A 20,258-nucleotide genomic window follows, 5' to 3' on the forward strand; every position below is an offset into this window, starting at 1 on the left:
TATACTAATAAATTAAAAGAATTTAAGCAGATAAAACCTGAAATATCTTGTGTTAATTTGTACTGCTGTGTTATAATAAGTGTGTGTGTTTGTATTTATCTCAGTGGTAGACCTGTACACCTGTGAGATCCACTTCAACACGGTGAGGCTCATCGCCGTCTTCATCATCTGCCTGGGCTTCCTGATGCTGCTGCTGCCGGAGGACTGGGACCAGTGCCTGATCCAGCTCAGCACCAAGTTACGCAAGCGCGAGCAGCACGCCGAGCCGGCCGAGTCCGGAACCGGAACCGGATCCAGCCTGAACTGGAGCCGCAGAACCCGGACGTCCATGTCCACATTCACCCACTGACTTACATATACACACACACATATATAAACACAATAAACACAACATAAACCACGCCCCTTTACGCTAACGAGGCTAAACGTACCCGGAAGGAGGCGGGTCCACTTGACACCACGATTCTGATCATGCTTATTGGCTCAAAATGGATCGGTTTGGTTTGAGAAGGTTCCATAGACACGGCTTTATCAACTGTATCATACATAGGTGGTTCTGGGCTAAATATAACCCAGTTTAGACACTTAACAGGCCAGTCTGTCACATTGACTGGGTCATATTTAGCCCAGAATCAACTATCTTCATCTGCTTAGTATTTTTCCCCCCAATAACCAGATTATTTTGGGCTAAATGTGCAGTTTTGTTAGTGTCAACTGTAATGTGGGCCAAAACTGGCCCATAAATGCCTCAACTAGCCCAATGTAGCCCAAAGCATTTCCCATTAACAAAAGTGGTCCATAAAAGCCTTAAGTGGGTCATATGTAGCCCAGATAGCAAATGATTCTGGGATAAATCTGCAGTTTTGTCAGTGTCAACTGTAATGTGGGCCAAATCTGGCCTATAAAGCCATAACCAGGTCAGATTTATCCCAGAATTGATACTGATACTGATCCCTGATAGCAGTCAATTCTGGGCTAAGAATAACACATGTGGTTCATAAATGCATTAAGTGGCTCATATGTAGCCCGGATAGCAAATGATTCTGGGCAAATGTGCAGTTTTGTCAGTATCAAGTGTAATGTGGACTAAAACTGGCTCATATGCCATAACTAGGTCATATTTAACCCAGAATTGACATTGATACTGATCCCCGATATGTAGCCCAGCCCATATGTAACAGCTGATCCTGGGCTAAATTTGACCCAAGACAATTCCCTTTAAAATTGCATTAACTGGGTCATATTTAACACAGAAGTTACTGTTTTGACATCCTCACTATCCCCAGCTATAGATAACCCCAGGTCAAATATGAGTCAGGCATTTATGGGCCAGTTTTGGTCATAGGTGTAATGTGGGCTAAACACTTTCCAATTCCATTGGCCTATAAAAGCCTTAACTGGATCATATGTAGCCCAGATAGCCAATGATTCCAGGCTAAATGTGACCCAGTTAAGACAGACTGGCCATCTTTGTTAATTGTAGTGCATTGTAGGATAAAACACTTTCCATTTCCATAGCCTCATAAAAGCCTTAACTAGGTCATATGTAGCCCAGATAGCAAATGGTCTAAATCTTACCCAGTTGAGTCATAGACTTTGACATCCTTATTATTCCTAGCTATAGATAATTCCGGGCCAAATATGAGTCATTTATAAACCAGTATTGTATTGTGGGCCAAAACATTTCCCAATAACACTTCTTATTAACTGGCTATATGTGTTTAAACTAGGTCATATTTAGCCCAGAATTGACTGTGTTTACTTGCTTATTGTTCCCTGATAGCAGGTGATTGTGGGCTAAATCTGACCCAGTTAAGGTACTTATTGGCCAGTGTGGGCCGAGACAATTCCCTTTAACAAAATTGCCTTAACTTGGTCATATTTAACACAGCACTGAGTGCTCTGACATCTTTATTATTCCCAATTATAGATAATTCCAGACCGAATATGAGTCAGTTCAGGCATTTATGGCCCATAATTAAACCATATTTAAACCATATTGAACCTCCCACGTTATTACACTAAGAAACTTACAGGACTAGTGAAAAGTTTGGGCACACCTTATATTCAGTGTTTTTGATTTTTTTCATTATTTAAAAATGTTCTATATTGTAGATTAATACTAAACTCATCCAAACTATGAAGAAAAACATATGCAATTATTAAGTGAACAAAAAAAACAGAATATGTTTCTATTTTATATTTTCTTCAAAGACAGCCTGAGTTAAGAGGTAGAGTCACCTGAAATTCAGGCTTTCAGTTAACAGCTGTGCTAAAACTCATCAAGTTAATTACTTGAATTTCTTGCCTCTTAATGTGTCAGTCAATCCGAAAAAGAAGAATTTTAAGAATTTCAAAAGTATCCTCAAGTGCAGTCACAGCAAAGACCATCAAAAACATTACAATGATGAAACTGGCACTAATCAGGACTGCGCCGGGAGAGGAAGAGCAAGAGTTTCCTCTGTTACACAGGATAATTTTATCAGGCATCCCAGATAAAAGCCACCAAAATCCTTCACATAGAGTGTTCTGGTTTGTTTTACACTTTTAAGTTTAAGTTCATTTTTTTTTAACATTTTTTATTTACAATGTAGGAAAAAGAGAAAAAAAGAAAGGAAAACATTGACTAAAAAAAAGATATGTCCAAACTTTTATCAACTTTTAACATCTAGGGTTGAGCCACTCATGCCACCAACTTTTGAAGCGTCTGAACTGGTCTGATTGTTCATGTTCACACTGCTGGCACTTCCCCTGCCAATGAAGCGTGGCAGGTTGATGACTGACTAATGCTATGCTACGCTAAGCTATGCTACGCTACGCATGCACCAACACTAACCTTTGGAGCACCTTTGCCTGGAGCACTAACAACAAACAGGACCTTTAACCAGTGCCAACTTCAAGTGACGGATGCGTCTTTGTCTTTGCATTTGAGCCAGAAGACTTTGGCCTAACGATATTTTTTTCCTCTATGTGACTTGTGTGACTTGACACGACTTCTGAACTCACCTCGATTGATCGTGGTCCGGGATCTTCGCTCGAGGAATTGGCAAATCCAGGCTGTTTACATCGAGTCCAGTCAAGTCTGCGTAACTTAAAAAAAAAACTATGTAACTACTGAAACTACGTAACGTTGCTCAAGTATGTATTTACCACTGTGAGGCTACTTCAGGGTCAGGTGGCGCTGCCACAATGAAACCGGGCATTGCCAGAGATTTGTTTAAACACACACACATTCAAACAAACAATCGTCCAGAAGACGTCCCCAAAAAAACGTTGGACAATTTTCCGCCTTGTGAATGTATGACCATTTCTGCAACACGCACCTGAAATACACGCCATGTGCTTTTTCAATGTATGGAGTCGGTGGCCATCTCCAGGTCACAAAGCTTTTATTGCACTCATCAACACTTCTAGATACACCAACATTGTAACTTTATGACAATCTCTTTTGTTTTTACACCCATTATCCCGTTATTTTATCAGATGATCAACTTGTATAATAGTTATAACTGTAGTTTTGTATCTATTTCTCTGTATACTATATTATTATCCTCCTTTCACCTTGTTTTTTAATGCTCAGGACTCCACAGGAGAGAAAACCACCACAAAGCAACTATAATTATATGGGTTAATGATCTCAAGGTAGCTGGGAGCACAGTCACCACCAAGAAAACAGTAATACAACTAACATAATACAGTTGCAAGGTTTGGGATTACTTGAATTTCTGCATAAATTGGTCACTAAATGTGTTCTGATCTTTATCTAAGTCACAACAATAAACAAACACAGTCTGCTTAAACTAATACCACACAAAAAATGATATGTTTGCATGTTTTTTTTATCAAACACAACATTCACAGTGAGGGAGGAAAAAGTATGTGAACCCCTGGGATAATGACTTTTCTAGGAGCTAATTGGAGCAGGTTAAAGCTGTTTTGAATTTGCTGTTCTTAAGAATGCCTCACACAAAAGAAAAGAGCTCTTAGAAGACCTACGTTCAAGAATTGTTGACTTGCGTGAAGCTAGAAAAGGGTTACAAAAGTATCTTTAAAAAAATCCTTGATGTTCATCCACGTGTCCACAGTAAGACAGACGCTCTACAAATGGAGAAAGTTCAGCTACTCAAGTTTCTACTCTCCCTAGACGTGGTAAAGTCCTGTAAAGATGACTGTAAGAGCACAGCACAGAATGATCAATGAGGTGAGGAAGAATCCTAGAGTTTCAGCTGAAGGCTAAAAGGAAATCTCAGAGCGCCAACCAGTTATTAAATCCAAAGGTTCACATACATTTTCCTCCTCACTGTGAATGTTGTGTTTACTAAAACCAAGCAAACTTTGCATGCTAATTTTTGTGTGGTATTAGTTTAAGCAGACTGTGTTTGTCTATTGTTGCGACTTCAGAACTTCTGAAGATCAGAACACATTTTATGACCAATTAATGCAGAAATCCAAGTAATCCCAAAGGGTTCGCATTTCACTTTTTTTGGTGGTGACTGTGCTCCCAGCTCCCAGCTACCTTGAGATCATTAATGAACATGCACATAGTAATAGCTGCTCTGTGGTATAGTTTTTTTTATAGTTTTCGCTCCTGTGGGGTTCTGAGCACAGAATAACAGGTATAGAACAGGAGGATAATAGTAAAGTATGCAGAGAATCAGATACAGTGCTGGAACTACATTCTATAATCATTATATTATAGAAATATAAAGTGTTCTATACAAATAAAAAACGGGATAATGGGTGTCGAAACAAGGAGGTTGCCATAATGTTATGCTGTCATGAACGGTGTATGTCCAAAATATGACTTCAGTGCATCGTATATATTTTTTGATTGTTTTAAAGTTTGTTTTTTATATTTGAGTATTTCTGCATCTTTAAAGGACTATTGAGTTAAAGGCCGGGTGGTGAGTCGGCGTGAAAACTGCATGCAGAAGCTAGCGGCTAGGCTAGCCGTCGGCATCACCGCTTTTTCCTTTACTACGCAATAGAGAAATCATCAGCACTGTCTCCCATTGTCATTGGAACAATGACAATAACTATATACATATATTTATTAATATTCCTCTGGAATTATTGCTAGAAATTATTGTAAACCTTTGTAAGGAATACGTTTTTACACTGAAATGCAAGAAATGATTATCACATTTGAGAAAAATGGGAAAAAAGAGAATAAACGATAACTTCATTTATTATTATTTATCTGAGTTTTTCTTTGTCTTGTTGAAACAGTATAATTGATTGTCACAAGCCATTCATTTACTGTGTCTTTCACTGACGTTCACTATACGTTGTGAGGTGTTATCTTGTGAAGGAGGTCAAACACAGGTCGGAAAGGCAAAGTGGAAACGACAAAAGAATGTGTACGGCGAATTACACCATTGAAGCTAATATTACCACCCATAGTGGACAGTGTCACTTTACAACCACACACTTTTTTTGAAGTAACTTAATTAAATATATTTTAAAGTTATTTTGTGTGCATATTTATACATGTAATTTACTGGGGACGAAAATGCCACCCATTCGGTGGAATGGCCCTTAAATACAGCTGTTCTGTGAAGGACTCAGTGGTTTGATAGTGAACACTAGTGAACAAACAGCATCATGAAGATCAAGAAACTCACCAGACAGGTCAGAAAAGAAGAAGTTAAAAGCAGGGTTAGGTTTAAACCATTGTTAGAAGTAAGACATAAGAAGTGCATAAGATTTGCAGTTTGCAACACATTTTTTAAATTTTTTATTTAATTCAATTTTTGAAAACCATATGCAGTCCCCTCCAAAATTATTGGTGAAGTAAGTTCATTTATTTCTGCTGTAGACTGAAAACATTTAAATTTAAAACATTAAAAAAATAATATGAGACAATACACAGCTCTGGAAAAGTTGAGACCACTTCAGTTTGTAAATCAGTTTTAAGAGTTCAGAAATCAATATTTGGTGGAATAACCCTGGTTTTTAATCACAGTTTTTATGCATCTTGGCATCATGTTCTCCTCCACCAGTCTTGCACACTGCTTTTGGATAACTTTATACTTTACACTCCTGGTGCAAACATTCAAGCAGTTCAGTTTGGTTTGATGGCTTGTGATCATCCGTCTTCCTCTTGGTTATATTCCAGAGGTTTTCAATTTGGTAAAATCAAAGAAACTTTTTTTCCAGAGCTGTATACAGTATATATATATATATTTCAGTCTTTGTTTCCGGGTATTTATATCTATATTTCTTATGAGCTGTGAAGCTGAGAGAAGATGGAAAATCAGTAAAAACCATAAGAGCACAAATGTTATTCACAGCTAGAACAACTGTTTGGAATATCCTGAAGAAGAAAGTCGTCACTGGTGTACTGGTAAATAACAGATGTAGACCAAAGAAAACCACAGCAGTTAATGAAACAAAAACATTTTTTTGTGCTTCTGTTCAGAAAGAAGGTTCTATCTTCTGAACTGTGTCTCAGATCCAGATGGAAATACTTGGAAATAAAGGCTAAAATGTTGATCTTTTAAGGTGGAACCCAAATGTTTTTCAGTTTATATAGCAAAAAGAAATGGATCAGCCTCAATTTTCCAATACTCATTTTCGTTCCACTACACAGTTATGTGCTACTTTGTGTTGATCTTTCACTTGAAAGTTTGTGGTTGTAAGGAGACGAAATGTAAAAAGTAAGAAGTTCAAGGGATAGTCTGTAAATATCTGTAAATTCCATAGAGTCCAAGGTCAATGAAACAACATCAGCAAAGTACAAACATAATATAATGCAACCAAGAGTCTTTAAAACGTTAAAAATGTAACTTAATTTAAAAGATCATTCCAGCAGTTCATTTCCATGACTCTGCAGTACAAAGATCAACAGAGTTCATGCTCCACTCGTACTGTGATCTGACCATAAAAGAACGTGGTCTGGCGCTCTTTGGTCGCAGGCGACTTCTTGGGAAGTATTTCCCTTTCCAGAGGTTTAGAAGGAACCTGTAAGCAGTCCGACCGTTCTGGAGAACTTCCGCTGCAGGTGTTCCAAAGGGAACAGGAGGACGACGTGGTGGAGGAGGAGGAGTGGGATGTGGACGACAAACTTCCAGGTAGGAGACTTTGGTTCACTCGTTCCTTGTACCTTCTGGAAAAAGGCGAACTTGTTGCGAAACCCGAGGAGTATTGCGTCGATTCCTCGACTCCTCGTCGATGGCTTCTTTGGCTTCCACCATCTCTGGAAGGTCGTTCTCTGCATGTAGCAGTCATCACATTAGTGGGCATCGTGCTTCCTCCACCGTCTCCATCTCCTCGTCGATCTCCTACTCTTGCAACGACACTTCCTAGCCTTGTTTGAATCTTCTGCTTGAGGTTCTGCAGCGCCCCCTGGAATCGCTTGCTAAGCAAGGCATACAGCAGGGGGTTGATGTCCGAGTTGAAGAGCACCAGCCAGTAGGAGAAGGTGACGGCAGCCGGTGGGATCTGGCTGACCGAGCGAGAGAGGGCGGTCTCGGTGGCCTGCACCAGAGCGACGCTGATGTACGGCGTCCAGCAGAGGAAGAAGGCCGCGATGACCATGAAGAGTCTTACGACACCGTTATGGGGGTTGTTGGCTTGCTGGGCACTTGCGTTCTGGAGATGAGCGAGTACAGCTTGCAGGCGACGGGTAGAAGGTCTGGAGCTGCTTTCGCCTTCCATCTGTGGACGACAAGCTGGATCACCTGGATACTGATTAGCGTCAAACTGCGATTCGGAAACGAACCTTCCGGTTACGTAGTAAACCAGCTTGGAAGGGTCGTTCGACTCCAGGTCCGCGGTTGAACACCGATTAGTCGATTCAGAAGACGTGGCAAGGGAGCGTTCGCGACTTCGCTGGAGATGCTCCTCCAGACTGTGGATCCTTCGAGCGTGGTGCCTCGCCACCCGTACGATCTTCACGTAGCAGAAGAGGATGACCGTAGCCGGCAGGAGGAACGACAGGGCGGCCATGAAGACGGTGTAGCTGGGACTGCTGGCCCAGTTGACAACGCAGCTGTACATGGGGCTCACGAAGCTGACGTTGCTCCAGCCCAGCAGCGGTGGGGAGCTGGTGAGCATGGCCTGCAACCAGATCCACAGCACGGCCGCTCCGGTTCTCCACACCGTACAGCGGGAGTCGTACCGCAGGCAGTCCACGATGGAGTAGTAGCGATCCAGAGCAATCGCCGCCAGCGTCAGGACTGACGCCGTGCAGTAGACCGAGGAGGTGTAGCCAACGTACAGGCACAGATCCTGTGGTAGAAAAAAAAAAATACAAGCATAAAAGCATGTTAATAGATAATGCGAAATGTTTTTTAAATAGTTTATCTAGCAGTGAAAAACTTGTAGTAGATACAATTACTTAAAAACAAGTGAAAATATGTTAAAAATTAGTTTTATTCTAACTATTCAATAATATTTTGCCACAGTCAATGAGAAGAAATGAGAAATATATAGGAAGGGACTAATATGTAGGAGAAATAAGGAAAAAAAAAACGAATCAAATTAAGGCAGATTTTTTTCAATGTGTTTTTTTGTAAAGGATTTTTTTTTCTTGCTTGTCAAATAACATTAAATTGTTTGGGGAAAAAAAATTCTTATGGTCTTTAAGCCAAATATTTATTTGGTGCATCCCTAAAAATATCAGATATTAAAACATTTAATTTGAGATAAAATATATGAATATGGATAAATATGGAAAAATTAGGGTGTGCTTAAACTGTATACATAAATGATAGAAAGCTACTATAATTATGATTTAATCTGATTCATTTTTCAAATTAATTTTAATATAAAACACAAAAATCACAATAAAATCCAAATGGTAAAACTGTAACAGGGCATACTAACGTTGCAGTTCACCCATCCGTTATTCATGATGGAAACGGCAACAAACGGCATGACCCCGATGCCCACCAGGAAGTCGCTGATGGCCAGATTAATAATCAGCACCGACGTCACGCTGTGGAACGTCTTTGTCGCCACGACGATCACGATGACCAGGATGTTCCCTGACGGGGAAACGGAAAAATATAACGCAAACAAACGAGAGATTAAATTAATATTGAGTAATATCTGCATCTCTAAAGATCAAACACTGGAAACATCAAATAAGAAGGAACAGAAATACAGTACATGATGTTAAAATCCATACAACTCTTATTATGCTCTAATGTTATTAATCTTAAAAACTGATAATAAGAATAAACTAATATATATATTGTAAACACATGTATTAAAAGGTACATTTAACAAAGGCAGGCCTGTCCTGATTATTATCCCCAATGATAAAGTAATATATTTAAATATAATAATAGTATACTTGAACTACAGCTCTGGAAAAAAAGGTAGAGAGCACTTTAGTTTCTGAATCAGTTTCTCAGATTTTGCTATTTATAGGTTTATATTTGAGTAAAATGAACATTGTTGTTTTATTCTATAAACTACAGACAACATTTCTCCCAAATTCCAAATTTGCAGAAAATGAGAGAGGAGTAAAGCAGCATAAAGTTATCCAAAAGCAGTGTGTAAGACTGGTGGAGGAGAACATGATGCCAAGATACATGAAAAAAACTGTGATTAAAAACCAGGGTTATTCCATCAAATATTGATTTCTGAACTCTTTATGAATATGAACTTGTTTTCTTTCCATAATTTTTTTCCCCAACAACGAAGGTCACCCAATACAACACTGTGTCTCTGTTTTGCTGCTATATTGAGAACTCAGACACAAAGTGCCCTACTGGCTGATCTTCTTATTGGAAAGAAGTGATTGTCTCTATAAGTCCTCAATAGAGTGGCAAAACAAAGACACAGTGTTGTATTGGCTGACCTTCTTGTTGTAAAAATATAAATTAAATCTCAGTAAGTGCCCTCCCGCACTTCCAGTAGTAAAAAGTGCCATGATTAAGTACCTTCTAAGTAGGCCCTATTGGCTGATCTTCTTGTTGGGAATAAGAGATTGAGGGCCCATTAAAGCAACAAAGCAGAGACAAATTTCCCTACTGGCTGATCTTCTTGTTGGACAAAAAGAGATTGAGTGCTCACTAGAGTGGCAAAACAGAGGCAAAGTGTCCTATTGGCTGATCTTCTCATGGAGAAAAGGTGATTGTTTCTGTTTCGCCACTCTAATGGGAACTCAATCTCTTTTTCCAATGATAGGATCAGCCAGTAGGGCACTGTATCTCTGTTTTTGCACTCTAGAGGGTACTCCAGAGACGCATTTCAACCATGGGGGCGGTTCCCCCTGCAGTCCTGCCCCTTTCTGACAGTGATCCCGCCCAAGGCGGAGATTATGTTTTTTTTAAAACTCTGTCTCTCAATCTTCATGACAAACCCCCCAAAAAAAGCATTGTTCTTGTCTGGCTCGGTGGCCTTGGGGTAAAGTGCTGGACTTGAAAGCAAGAGGTTGTGGGTTCAAATCCTGTGTGCTTGGTGGTGGCTGTGGTGGTGGTACAGGTGGAAAAAAGGGGGAGGAGCCTGGAGAGAAAGGGGGAAGGGGTCTTACTTCCTGAAACTCCTTCCAACTAGGGGTGATAGGTTTTAGTTCAGACCTCAGGATATAAATTTAACTAAGTTTTTTCTTGTATGTGATTTATAACCCCTGCTGTTCTTCTCTCCCGAGGCCGGGGGGGGAGACACCCCAGATATTCTCCCCCCCATTCCTGGGATTCGGGTCTCAGGTTTTTCGGTAACGCCCGTCTCCTGCCACCATCAGCACCGCACCACCAATGCTCCTCTGGTGTTTGTGTGACGTGGAGCTCCTGACCGGTCTTGAACCAGTAACCTCCTGACTGGGGAGGCAGTGCTCTACCACTGAGCCACAGGATCTCACACCTGCAATACTTTTTTTTTAGCATTTATGATACGATTAACCAACTTTACGCTGAAAATACGGTTAAAGATTTGCTTCTCACAAGCCTTGAACCCACAACCTTCTGGTCTTAGTGGTGCTGATTCTACCACTGAGCCACCACAACTCGTGGGTCTCAACATTTTTTTTTTTAGCATTTATCATTCGAATAGCCAACTTTATGCTTAAAATACTCTTAAAAAATCACTTTTCAAATGTCTTGAACCCACGACCTTACGGTCTCAGTGGCACTGATTCTACCACTAAACCATTACAGCTTGAAGATTTCAAGCTTTTGTTTTTTGGATATTTGTATTTTAAATTGTTGCAGTTGGTTTAGTTGAGTTGAACTTATTTTAGGAGTCATTTAAAGAAGAGGAAAATGAGTGTATGTTCACAAACTGGATTTGGACTACATTCCGACTGCAGGCAAATCCGATTGATTTGTCAGATCAGATCTGTTCAGATTAGATTGCATTTGCCTGTCTGAACATCACAAACGTATCTGCGTGGGTTACTGCACTCTAAAAATTAAAAAGAGGCAACTTACTCCACTCAAACTTTTAAGTATTGAAGAAAACCACCACCAGGAGTTGTTCTAACTAGACATCTTTTTATATGTATAAAAACCTAATATATGTTTGAAAAACAACCTATAAATTCACTTTATGTTTTTAGTCTGCCTATTTTCTGCTAAGTTCTGCTGACTATCCTCTAGGATCAACTTAAAAAAATAAGTTGTGTCATCAACACGTTTTACATTTATGAAATTTATACAGTGGGTGAACACTATTATTTTTCTTTGTTTGTTTAAGTTATGCAAATGACCAGACAGCATATAGCCTATACACACAATTAGCAACACTGAGGCCAGGCACTTTCCTATTATACAACCTACATGTAAATTTCAAGAGACAGCAGCAGCAGCAGTCTGTGGAGAATGACTACACACTGACGGTGAGTGAGAGATGGGAGAACATGCATAATATGCAAATAGTTTGGCTATTGCTCAGTGGAAAAGGTTTTCTGTAAAGTGGGATATATGTGCTTGCAAACTCTAATCCTGGAGTTTTAATGAAAAAACAGGGAGTAGTTCTTAAACTGAGTTGAAGACTAGTTATTAGATGCACTGCGCCTTTATAAAGTGACACCACTGCAGTTTTTGTTACTGTTATTGACCTTTGTCTACTCAGTTATGGTAGGTTAGACTCCACCCTAAAGATCACCAGACTTTAGATATATACCATCACTGTGAAGATCAGCCCTGGAGTAGGAAGAGTTTAAAGCTTCAGCTGAAATAACATTAAAAAAAAAAAAAAAAAAAAAAAAAAAAGAAATGGCACTTTGTCGCAAACAACTCACGTGGTTGCTTAACAATCTTCTTTAAGATGCTTGTAGAAAGTGGGTGATGTTTAAAAGCTTGGTGCCAACTCTGTTGTTTCAATTGTAGGAATATCTTTAGTAGATTATACTCCACCCCCATGATCTCTAGTCTGAATAGATATGATCTGATCTGATCTGAGAAACTAGTTGGATTTGTCCAGATGATGGACATACCCTCAATTTCATCTTCTTTAAGTCACGCTTAAAACAAGTTAATCTAAAATACAAATTTTCAAAAAAAAAGCTTGAGACCCATGAGCTGTGGTGGCTCAGTGGTAGAATCAGTGCCACTAAGTCCATGTGGTTTTGGGTTCAAGGCTTGTGAGAAGCGAATCTTTATGCATATATTCAGCATAAAGTTGGCTACTCAAATAATAAATACTAAAAAAAAGAGGACAAGATCCTCGAGCTGTGGTGGCTTGGTGGTAGAATCAGTGTCACTAAGAATAGAAGGTTGTGGGTTCAAGTCTCTTGGAAAGTTAATCTTTAAGAGTATTAATGGTGTAAAGTTGGATATTCAAATGATAAATGCTATAAAAAAAAAAAAAAAAAAAAGGAAGCTTGGAACCTGTGAGCCTGATGTGGTTCAGTGGTAGAATCAACAACACTAAGATCAAGAGGTTGTGAGTTCGAGACTCGAAGCAAATCTTTAAGTGTATTTTCAGCATAAAGTTGTCTATTCAAATGATAAATGCAAAAAAAAAAAAAAAAAAAAAAAAAAAAAAAAAAAAAAAAAAAAAAAAAAAAAAAAAAAAAAAAAAAGCATAGCAGGTGTGAGATCCTGTGGCTCAGTGGTAGAGCACTGCCTCTCCGGTCAGGAGGTTACCGGTTCAAGACCGGTCAGGAGCTCCACGTCACACAAACACCAGAGGAGCATTGGTGGTGTGGTGCTGATGGTGGCAGGAGAAGGGCGTTACCAAAACCCTGAGACCTGAATCCCAGGAATGGGGGGGAGAATATCTGGGGTGTCTCCCCCCCCCGGCCTCCGGAGAGAAGAACAGCAGGGGTTATAAATCACATACAAGAAAAAACTTAGTTAAATTTATATCCTGAGATCTGGAATAAAACCTATCACCCCTAGTTGGAAGGAGTTTCAGGAAGTAAGACCCCCCTCCCCCTTTCTCTCCAGGCTCCTCTCCTTCTCCTTTCACCTGCTGGCCCTCCTCTACCCATTCTTTTTCCTCCAGTACCACCACCAGCCAACCAGAGCATCCAACACCACACAGGACTCGAACCCACAACCTTTTGCTCTGAAGTCCAGCACTTTACCTCAAAGCCACCGAGCCAGACAAGATAAATGCTTTTTTGGGGGGTTTGTCATGAAGATTGAGAGACAGAGTTTTTAAAAAAAACATAATCTCCGTCTTGGGCGGGATCACTGGTAAAAGGGGCAGGACTGCAGGATTGAGACCCACCCCAATAGTTAAAAGCGTCTCTTGAGCGCCCTCTAGTGTGACAAAAAAGAGATACAGTGCCCTACTGGCTGATCTTATTGTTGGGGAAAAAAAAGAGATTCTCTCTAGTATTCTTCTTCTTACAATAAATGAAGACAATGATTTTTCTCTTGAGTTCCTCAATAAGTGCCATCTCTGGGTGCCCTCCTGCTCTTCCAGTAGTTGAGTGTCGTGATGAAGTGCCTTCAAGAGCACCTTCTACTAGACATTGTCTCAAAGTGCCGTTTCCAGTAGAGTAAATGTAGAGGGATGCAGGGTTATATAGGGTTAATGTTCTTCTACAAATTAGGTAATAGAGAAGTGGATTATCCCACCATTGGTTTAAATGTAAACCCAATACAAGTGCATCTCAAAAATTTGAAAAATATTGAGAACTTATTTTATTTCAGTAATTCAGTTTAGAATGTGAAACTCATAATTCAGCGTCTCAGAAAATTAGAATTTTTAAATGTGTCTTTAAATGTCACAACACCAGGAACATCCAGAGTTTGAAACTAATTTAAACTAAAAAAAAAAATTCAACTTATTCAGGCAAACAAAAAAACTGCTAAAGTATTAAAAAAATATCAGCAATAAGTTGTCTTTAAAATAAAATAAATCTCTATGCTGAAGTGAAGCCCACCTGTAACGGCCCCGACACACATCAGCACCATCAGCACCTCCAGCAGCACCTTCTCTCTGGCAGCTCCGCCGAGCCGAGACCCCGACGAGTTCCTCCACGAGACCCTCATCTCCCCCAGGAGCGGCTCACCTCCGTCCAGCCACCTGCTGCCCGGGAACTCCATCACCACCCCCACCCCCACCCCCGCGCCGGAGACGATACACACGATACACCTGTTCCACACCTCCACCTGAAGAGCTACGGAGAGCAGCGCCGTGCAGATACCCGTCTCCAGCTCACAGCACCATCCACCTGCTCCATCCTGCACTGTACCGTCCCTACACACAAACACACAGATCAGCACACCTGAATATACCTGTAAACACACACATCAGCACACCTGAGCACACACAAACTCACAGTTAAACACACGAGTGCACACCTGAATATAACTGTACCCACACACACACACACACACACACCTGTATGCATAAACACACACCTGAGTATACCTGTACACACTCACACCTAAACACACACACACCTGAGCACACCTGAGTATACTTGAGTATACCTGTACACACACACACACCTATATACACAAACCTAAGCACACCTCAGCACACCTGTACACAGCTGAGTATACCTGTACACACACTAAAACACCTGTACACACAAACACAGCTGAGTATACCTGTACCCACACACTGGATTAAACCAGTCCACACCTTTACACACAAACACACACCTGAGCACACCTAAGTATGCCTATACACACTCACACCTGAACAAACACACCTCAGCACACCCGAGTATACCTGTACACACTTACACCTGTACACAAAAACACACACCTGAGTATTCCTGTACACAAACAAACGCGCACACACACCTGAGTATACCTGTACCTGTACACATACACACCTGTACACACATGTATACAGCTACACAAATCACCTAAGTATACCTATACACAAACACACACCTGAGTATACCTGTACACACAAACAGACACTTGTGCACACGTGTACACACACACATGCGTATACATGTAAACACACACACACCTGAGTACACAACTACATGCGCACCTGAACATACATACACAAACACACCTGTATACACCTAGGATCACTTATACACACATATACACACACCTGTACACACCTGTTTATGGCCGAGCACACCTGAGCACACCTGAGCCGCAGCAGCGAAGAGAAGAAATGATCTCCAGCAAATCAAACACTCTACTGCTGAGATTAGCTTTAGCATTAGTCCCGCCCACTTTATTCCACATCATTAAACCCACCACTGTTCAGTTTATTACACACTTCCTCCTTTACTGCAGCAACCAATCACAGACACTCACTCATACAATACTGCCTTTAATTAAGAGTTTATTTCAATCTAAAATCAATATAACCAATCAATATACAGCCATGTCCAAACACATCCATTAGAGTACAGGACTCTGATCTAAACAGGTGTATCTAGATTGTATCCAGATTGAGGTTTGATAGTCTGAACAGTCAGACGCCACATCAAAACCGATTTTAAGCATATCTAAATCATATGTAGATAAATGTGGAGTTTTTCTGTTCAGAATATCAAACATCAAATTGGATTTTTGGCATATCTAGATCATGTCCAGATTGATGTGGTGTCTTTCTGTTCAGACTATCGAACATCAAATTGGATTTTTAGCATATCAAGATTGTATCTAGACTGAGGTTTGGCAGTCTAAACAGTCAAAAACCACATCTAATCAGATTGTTGGCATACCTAGATTGTATCCAGATTGAGGTTTAACAGTCTGAACAGTACGAAACCACATTAAATCAGATTTCTGGCACATCTAGATCGTATCCAGGTTGATGTGGTGTCTTTCTGTTCAGACCACCAAACATCAAATCAGATTTTTGGCATATCTAGATTGTATCCAGATTGAGGTTTGATAGTCTAAACAGCCAGAAACCACCTCAAATTGGATTTTTGGCATATCTAGATTGTATCCAGATTGAGGTTTAATAGTCTGAATAGTCTTTGCTTACTTAAACAATACATCTGCAGAGAGTCCAGTCACTTATATAATGCCATCTTAAATTAAGAGTTTATTTCACTTTAAAATCAATATAAAACACCTAAACTGATCTATACAAAACAGGTCTGGACCCTGGATAGTCTGATCTAAAGAGATCAGATTTAGAAGTGTAAATACTCAGATTATTGACCTCAGAAACAGTCCTGGAACTGAAGATAATAGAAGTTATATTAGCACTGCCAAAGATGATCCATGTTTTTGTTGTATAAATAACCATAAAGAACCTTTGAACTGGTTGGCGTGAATTTACGTCAAATATGGATATTTTATGAAACATAGTAAAACATAAAATTGTTTCATAAATGTAATTATTGGTTCTTCTTTGGCATCACTTAAAGAACACAGGCAGTCTACAGATACAGGTGTTACAGGTGTTACAGGTAAGAGCATCTCTGGGGATCAGCTGCAGGTCCTCGATGATGCAGATAAATTCCACAAGTGGGTTTGAATTCTCCCACAGTCTCCTCTGAGTCTTTTCCTGTATCTGATCCAGTTCTGCAGTTACGGTTCCTGAGCACAACCCAGGTGCTGTCTGGTATACTCCCACACCAGCAGGGCGGCGCTGACGTGAACGTTCAGAGAGCGAGTTACTCCCTGCTGAGGAATCTCCACACACACATCCAGCAGCTGCAGCAGATTAACATCTATACCCTCTCGCTCGTTCCTGAGAGAGAGAGAGAGAGAGAGAGAGAGAGAGAGAGAGAGAGAGAAATTATTAATATTAGCTTTATTGTTGTTATCATTAGTTGATTATAATTTGTCATGAGTGAAGAATAAAGGAAAGGGACAGACAGACAGACTGACAAACCATTAGACAGACCGACTGTCAGACATACCATTAGATTGCCAGACCGATAGACGGAGAGAAAGAAAGACCATCAGACCAATAGACCATTACACTGATAAACAGACAGACCAATAGAAAGACTGACCAATAGACTATTAGAGTGCCAGGCCGATAGGACAGACCAATAAACCATGAGACCAACAGACAGAGACAAACCGCTAGACTGATAAATAGACAGACAGTCAGGCCGGTAGACCGTCAGGCAATAGACCATCAGATCTATACATATCAGACAGATAGACCAAAAGACCATCAGACCCTCCGACTATCAGACCAATGGACCATCAGACCGATAGACCACTAGACCATCAGACCGATCGACCATCAGAGCGATAGACCATCAGACCGTCATTCCGATAGAGCATTAAATTGATCAGACCAGCAGTCTGATAGACCATTAGACCAATAGCCCATCAGAGCGGTAGACCATCAGAGCGGTAGCCCATCAGAGCGGTAGACCATCAGAGCGGTAGACCATCAGAGCAGTAGCCCATCAGAGCGGTAGCCCATCAGAGCGGTAGCCCATCAGAGCGGTAGACCATCAGAGTGGTAGACCATCAGAGCGGTAGACCATCAGAGCGACAAACCGTCAGACCATTACACCACTATAGAGACAGACGGATGGACAGACTGGCCAATAGAACATTAGACAGTCAGACCGACTGACCAACAGATCAACAAACCATCAGACAGACAGAATGACCGACAGACAGACAGAACAAACGACCTACCAACCATCACAATGACAAACAGAACAACTAAAAAAGGGAGAGGAAGAAAGAATGGATAAAAGAAAAAGAAAATGAGAGAGTAACCGGAAGAAACAAAAGGAAGGTGGAGAAAAAAAAGAGACAAAAAGAGAAAAAGAACAAAACAGAGCAAGAAAAACAAATGTGAGAAAATCGAGAAAAAGGACAGAGAAAAAAATGGCATATGATAATGATTCGATTGAGCCACATTAGCTAGAATTAAGTTCAGTATAAGTGTCCTTATTTAACTATCAAACCCAGATTAAAGAATACGGATTCAATCAATCTCACACACACACACACACACACACACACACACAGTAAAGGCCTGAAGCTACAGCAGGGCTGCTAAATGAATCTGATAACATGCTGTGATTGGACATTGATTTGGACGCCCGCTGGGTGAGGAACTGCAGGTGTCTGTTTTCCCACAGAGCCAAATGATACATCACAACCAATCACCATGTGCAAACACGCATACACACACACACACATCATTACCACATAGCTTTAATGTACTACTAAGTGTCAAATGTCATTACCTATTAAGTGGTTCAAAGTGAGACAGACAGTATTAAAAATCAATGCAACACAAATAATCTAATAAATAAAGATAATAGTGCACATATTGGGATGTTTAGGGATCTTTTTAGCTCTATCTTTTGGCTCTTTAAAGCAGCTTTATGTAAGAATTGGTGTGTTTAGTCGGGAAGAGGAATTGTGCCACCCTTTACACATGCATTCCTGGACAAGCTGAGAGACTAAAGACAAAACTATTAAGGAACGTGAAAGCAGCATATGGACTGATGTTTTAGAGTAATCTTACAGATTTTCGTATGTTTAAGACTTTGGGTCCTATCTAACACCCTGCATAAGATGTGTTGCAATGCTCATTGCTATCTTAAACCCCCCCCCCCAACCACCTATTTTCACACCTTCCATCTGCCTCGTTTAAATGGCAACAGAGCTTCTGAATATATCTACACTGATGGGCGTGTGTTTCTGGCGTTTTTCCCATTGCCAAGACATCAACAGTCAGACATTCATTGCTATCTTGGCACGTCCTCAACAATTTTACATCAACAATAAAGAGAATACTAAATACAATAACATTGCTGTTCCTGTGAATCAGCTGCTGGAGCTCCTTCAAAGAGTGAACCAACAGCTCAGTTTCCTCTGCTGAGAAGCGTTTGTTGAACACGTCCAGGTAGCTGCGCAGTTAAAATAGCAATCCGCCAAAATCAGAGCGCACCTGATTCTTAAAAGGAATGATGAGCAAGTGACACTCTGATTTGTTAATTTCACATTATGCCAAAAATGAACCACACCCATGATTAATTAAGAGACGCTTCGCATGGTGTACTTTTCCCGTGGTTATGATAGCAAAGACACACTGATATGTCCTAAATCAAGCTGAAAAGTGCATGGATTGCATACAGATCAATAAAATAGAGCTCTTATGATTCAAAACAATTAGATTATCAAACATTATACAATTTGGCCACACCCTCCAAGCAACAAATATACTGATTTGTGTACATGTGTGTGTGTGTGTGTGTAAAGTTTGATTGTAAAGTGTCCTTGGTTTCTAGGAAGGTGCTATATATATATATGTAACTTCATTCATTCATAATTATAGAACTACAACATGGACTACATGATCATGACTATATAATATTACGCTAGATCACTGTGTGTGTGTGTGTGTGTGTGTGTGTGTGTGTGTGTGTGTGTGTGTGCTGATTGTGCCGGTAAGCACCGAGACCTGCTGGAACATGCCTCTCTCCGACAGAGTGCAGAGGGAGGTGAAGAAATCACCCAGGGAGAGCAAAGTCAATTAGCCTGATAACATCCAAACGCTGTGTCAGCTCCCACAGAGCCCCGCCGCAGAGTGTGTGTAAGTGTGTGTGTGTGAGAGAGAGAGAGTGTGTGTAAGTGTGTGTGTGTGTGTTCACATCTTTGCTCTGTTTACAACTATCATGCTCAGATGGACTTCATAACAAGAACCTAAATCTAAATTTACATTGAGCGCAATACAGCTCAGATTTACTAATATCAATATGTCAGTTATCATGATATTAAATACCGTATTTTTCAGACTAAAATCCTTTAATTTCCCCCAAAATCGTCAAATCATCTTATAATCCAGTGCGTCTTATGTATGAATTCTACCAGTCAGGTATTAAGGAGCAGTAAAGCCACTCTGCTGAAGTACAGCGTTATACAGGAGTTTCAGTGAAGTTTCTCCAGCACCAAGGCTGGAGCAGCATTAGCATTACCCGCTAGCTGCAC

The 20,258-nt window shown here is 40.4% G+C and overlaps 4 protein-coding genes across 5 annotated transcripts in view; 2 read left to right on the top strand and 2 right to left on the bottom strand.

Moving 5' to 3' along the window:
• Positions 1 to 5,189, top strand: part of slc35f3b (solute carrier family 35 member F3b) — an 83,758-nt gene extending 78,569 nt beyond the window's left edge. For both annotated transcript variants that reach the window (XM_049472169.1, XM_015600719.3), the window contains one exon: positions 105 to 5,189. In XM_049472169.1, coding sequence (XP_049328126.1) covers positions 105 to 349 — 245 coding nt within the window. In that variant the 3' untranslated portion in view covers positions 350 to 5,189. The remainder of the gene's footprint in view (positions 1 to 104) is intronic.
• The window catches only part of fam184b (family with sequence similarity 184 member B), a 276,012-nt gene that overhangs the window by 219,178 nt on the left and 36,576 nt on the right, over positions 1 to 20,258 (top strand). The window lies entirely within an intron of this gene.
• Positions 6,156 to 14,453, bottom strand: LOC103028955 (5-hydroxytryptamine receptor 1D). Its single transcript, XM_022681563.2, has 3 exons — positions 14,291 to 14,453; positions 8,830 to 8,990; positions 6,156 to 8,232 (listed from the first exon to the last, which is right to left on the bottom strand). The coding sequence occupies exons 1-3, from the start codon at positions 14,451 to 14,453 to the stop codon at positions 6,844 to 6,846; spliced, it is 1,713 nt and encodes a 570-aa protein (XP_022537284.2). The 3' UTR covers positions 6,156 to 6,843.
• Positions 15,650 to 20,258, bottom strand: part of tarbp1 (TAR (HIV-1) RNA binding protein 1) — a 32,449-nt gene continuing 27,840 nt past the window's right edge. The window contains exon 30 of the mRNA XM_022682064.2: positions 15,650 to 17,034. Coding sequence (XP_022537785.2) covers positions 16,872 to 17,034 — 163 coding nt within the window. The 3' untranslated portion in view covers positions 15,650 to 16,871. The remainder of the gene's footprint in view (positions 17,035 to 20,258) is intronic.

This window comes from Astyanax mexicanus, chromosome 25 (genome assembly GCF_023375975.1).
Source record: "Astyanax mexicanus isolate ESR-SI-001 chromosome 25, AstMex3_surface, whole genome shotgun sequence".
Lineage (NCBI taxonomy): Eukaryota > Metazoa > Chordata > Actinopteri > Characiformes > Acestrorhamphidae > Astyanax > Astyanax mexicanus.

Excerpts from the sequence above, each read along its gene's own strand:
- LOC103028955 (XM_022681563.2), bottom strand. The coding sequence starts at position 14,453 with ATGGAGTTCCCGGGCAGCAGGTGGCTGGACGGAGGTGAGCCGCTCCTG. Across the intron at positions 8,991-14,290 it reads GTGTGTCGGGGCCGTTACAG|GGAACATCCTGGTCATCGTG; the intron begins GTGGGCTTCACT and ends TTTCCCCGTCAG. Across the intron at positions 8,233-8,829 it reads ACGGATGGGTGAACTGCAAC|GATCTGTGCCTGTACGTTGG; the intron begins GTTAGTATGCCC and ends TTTCTACCACAG.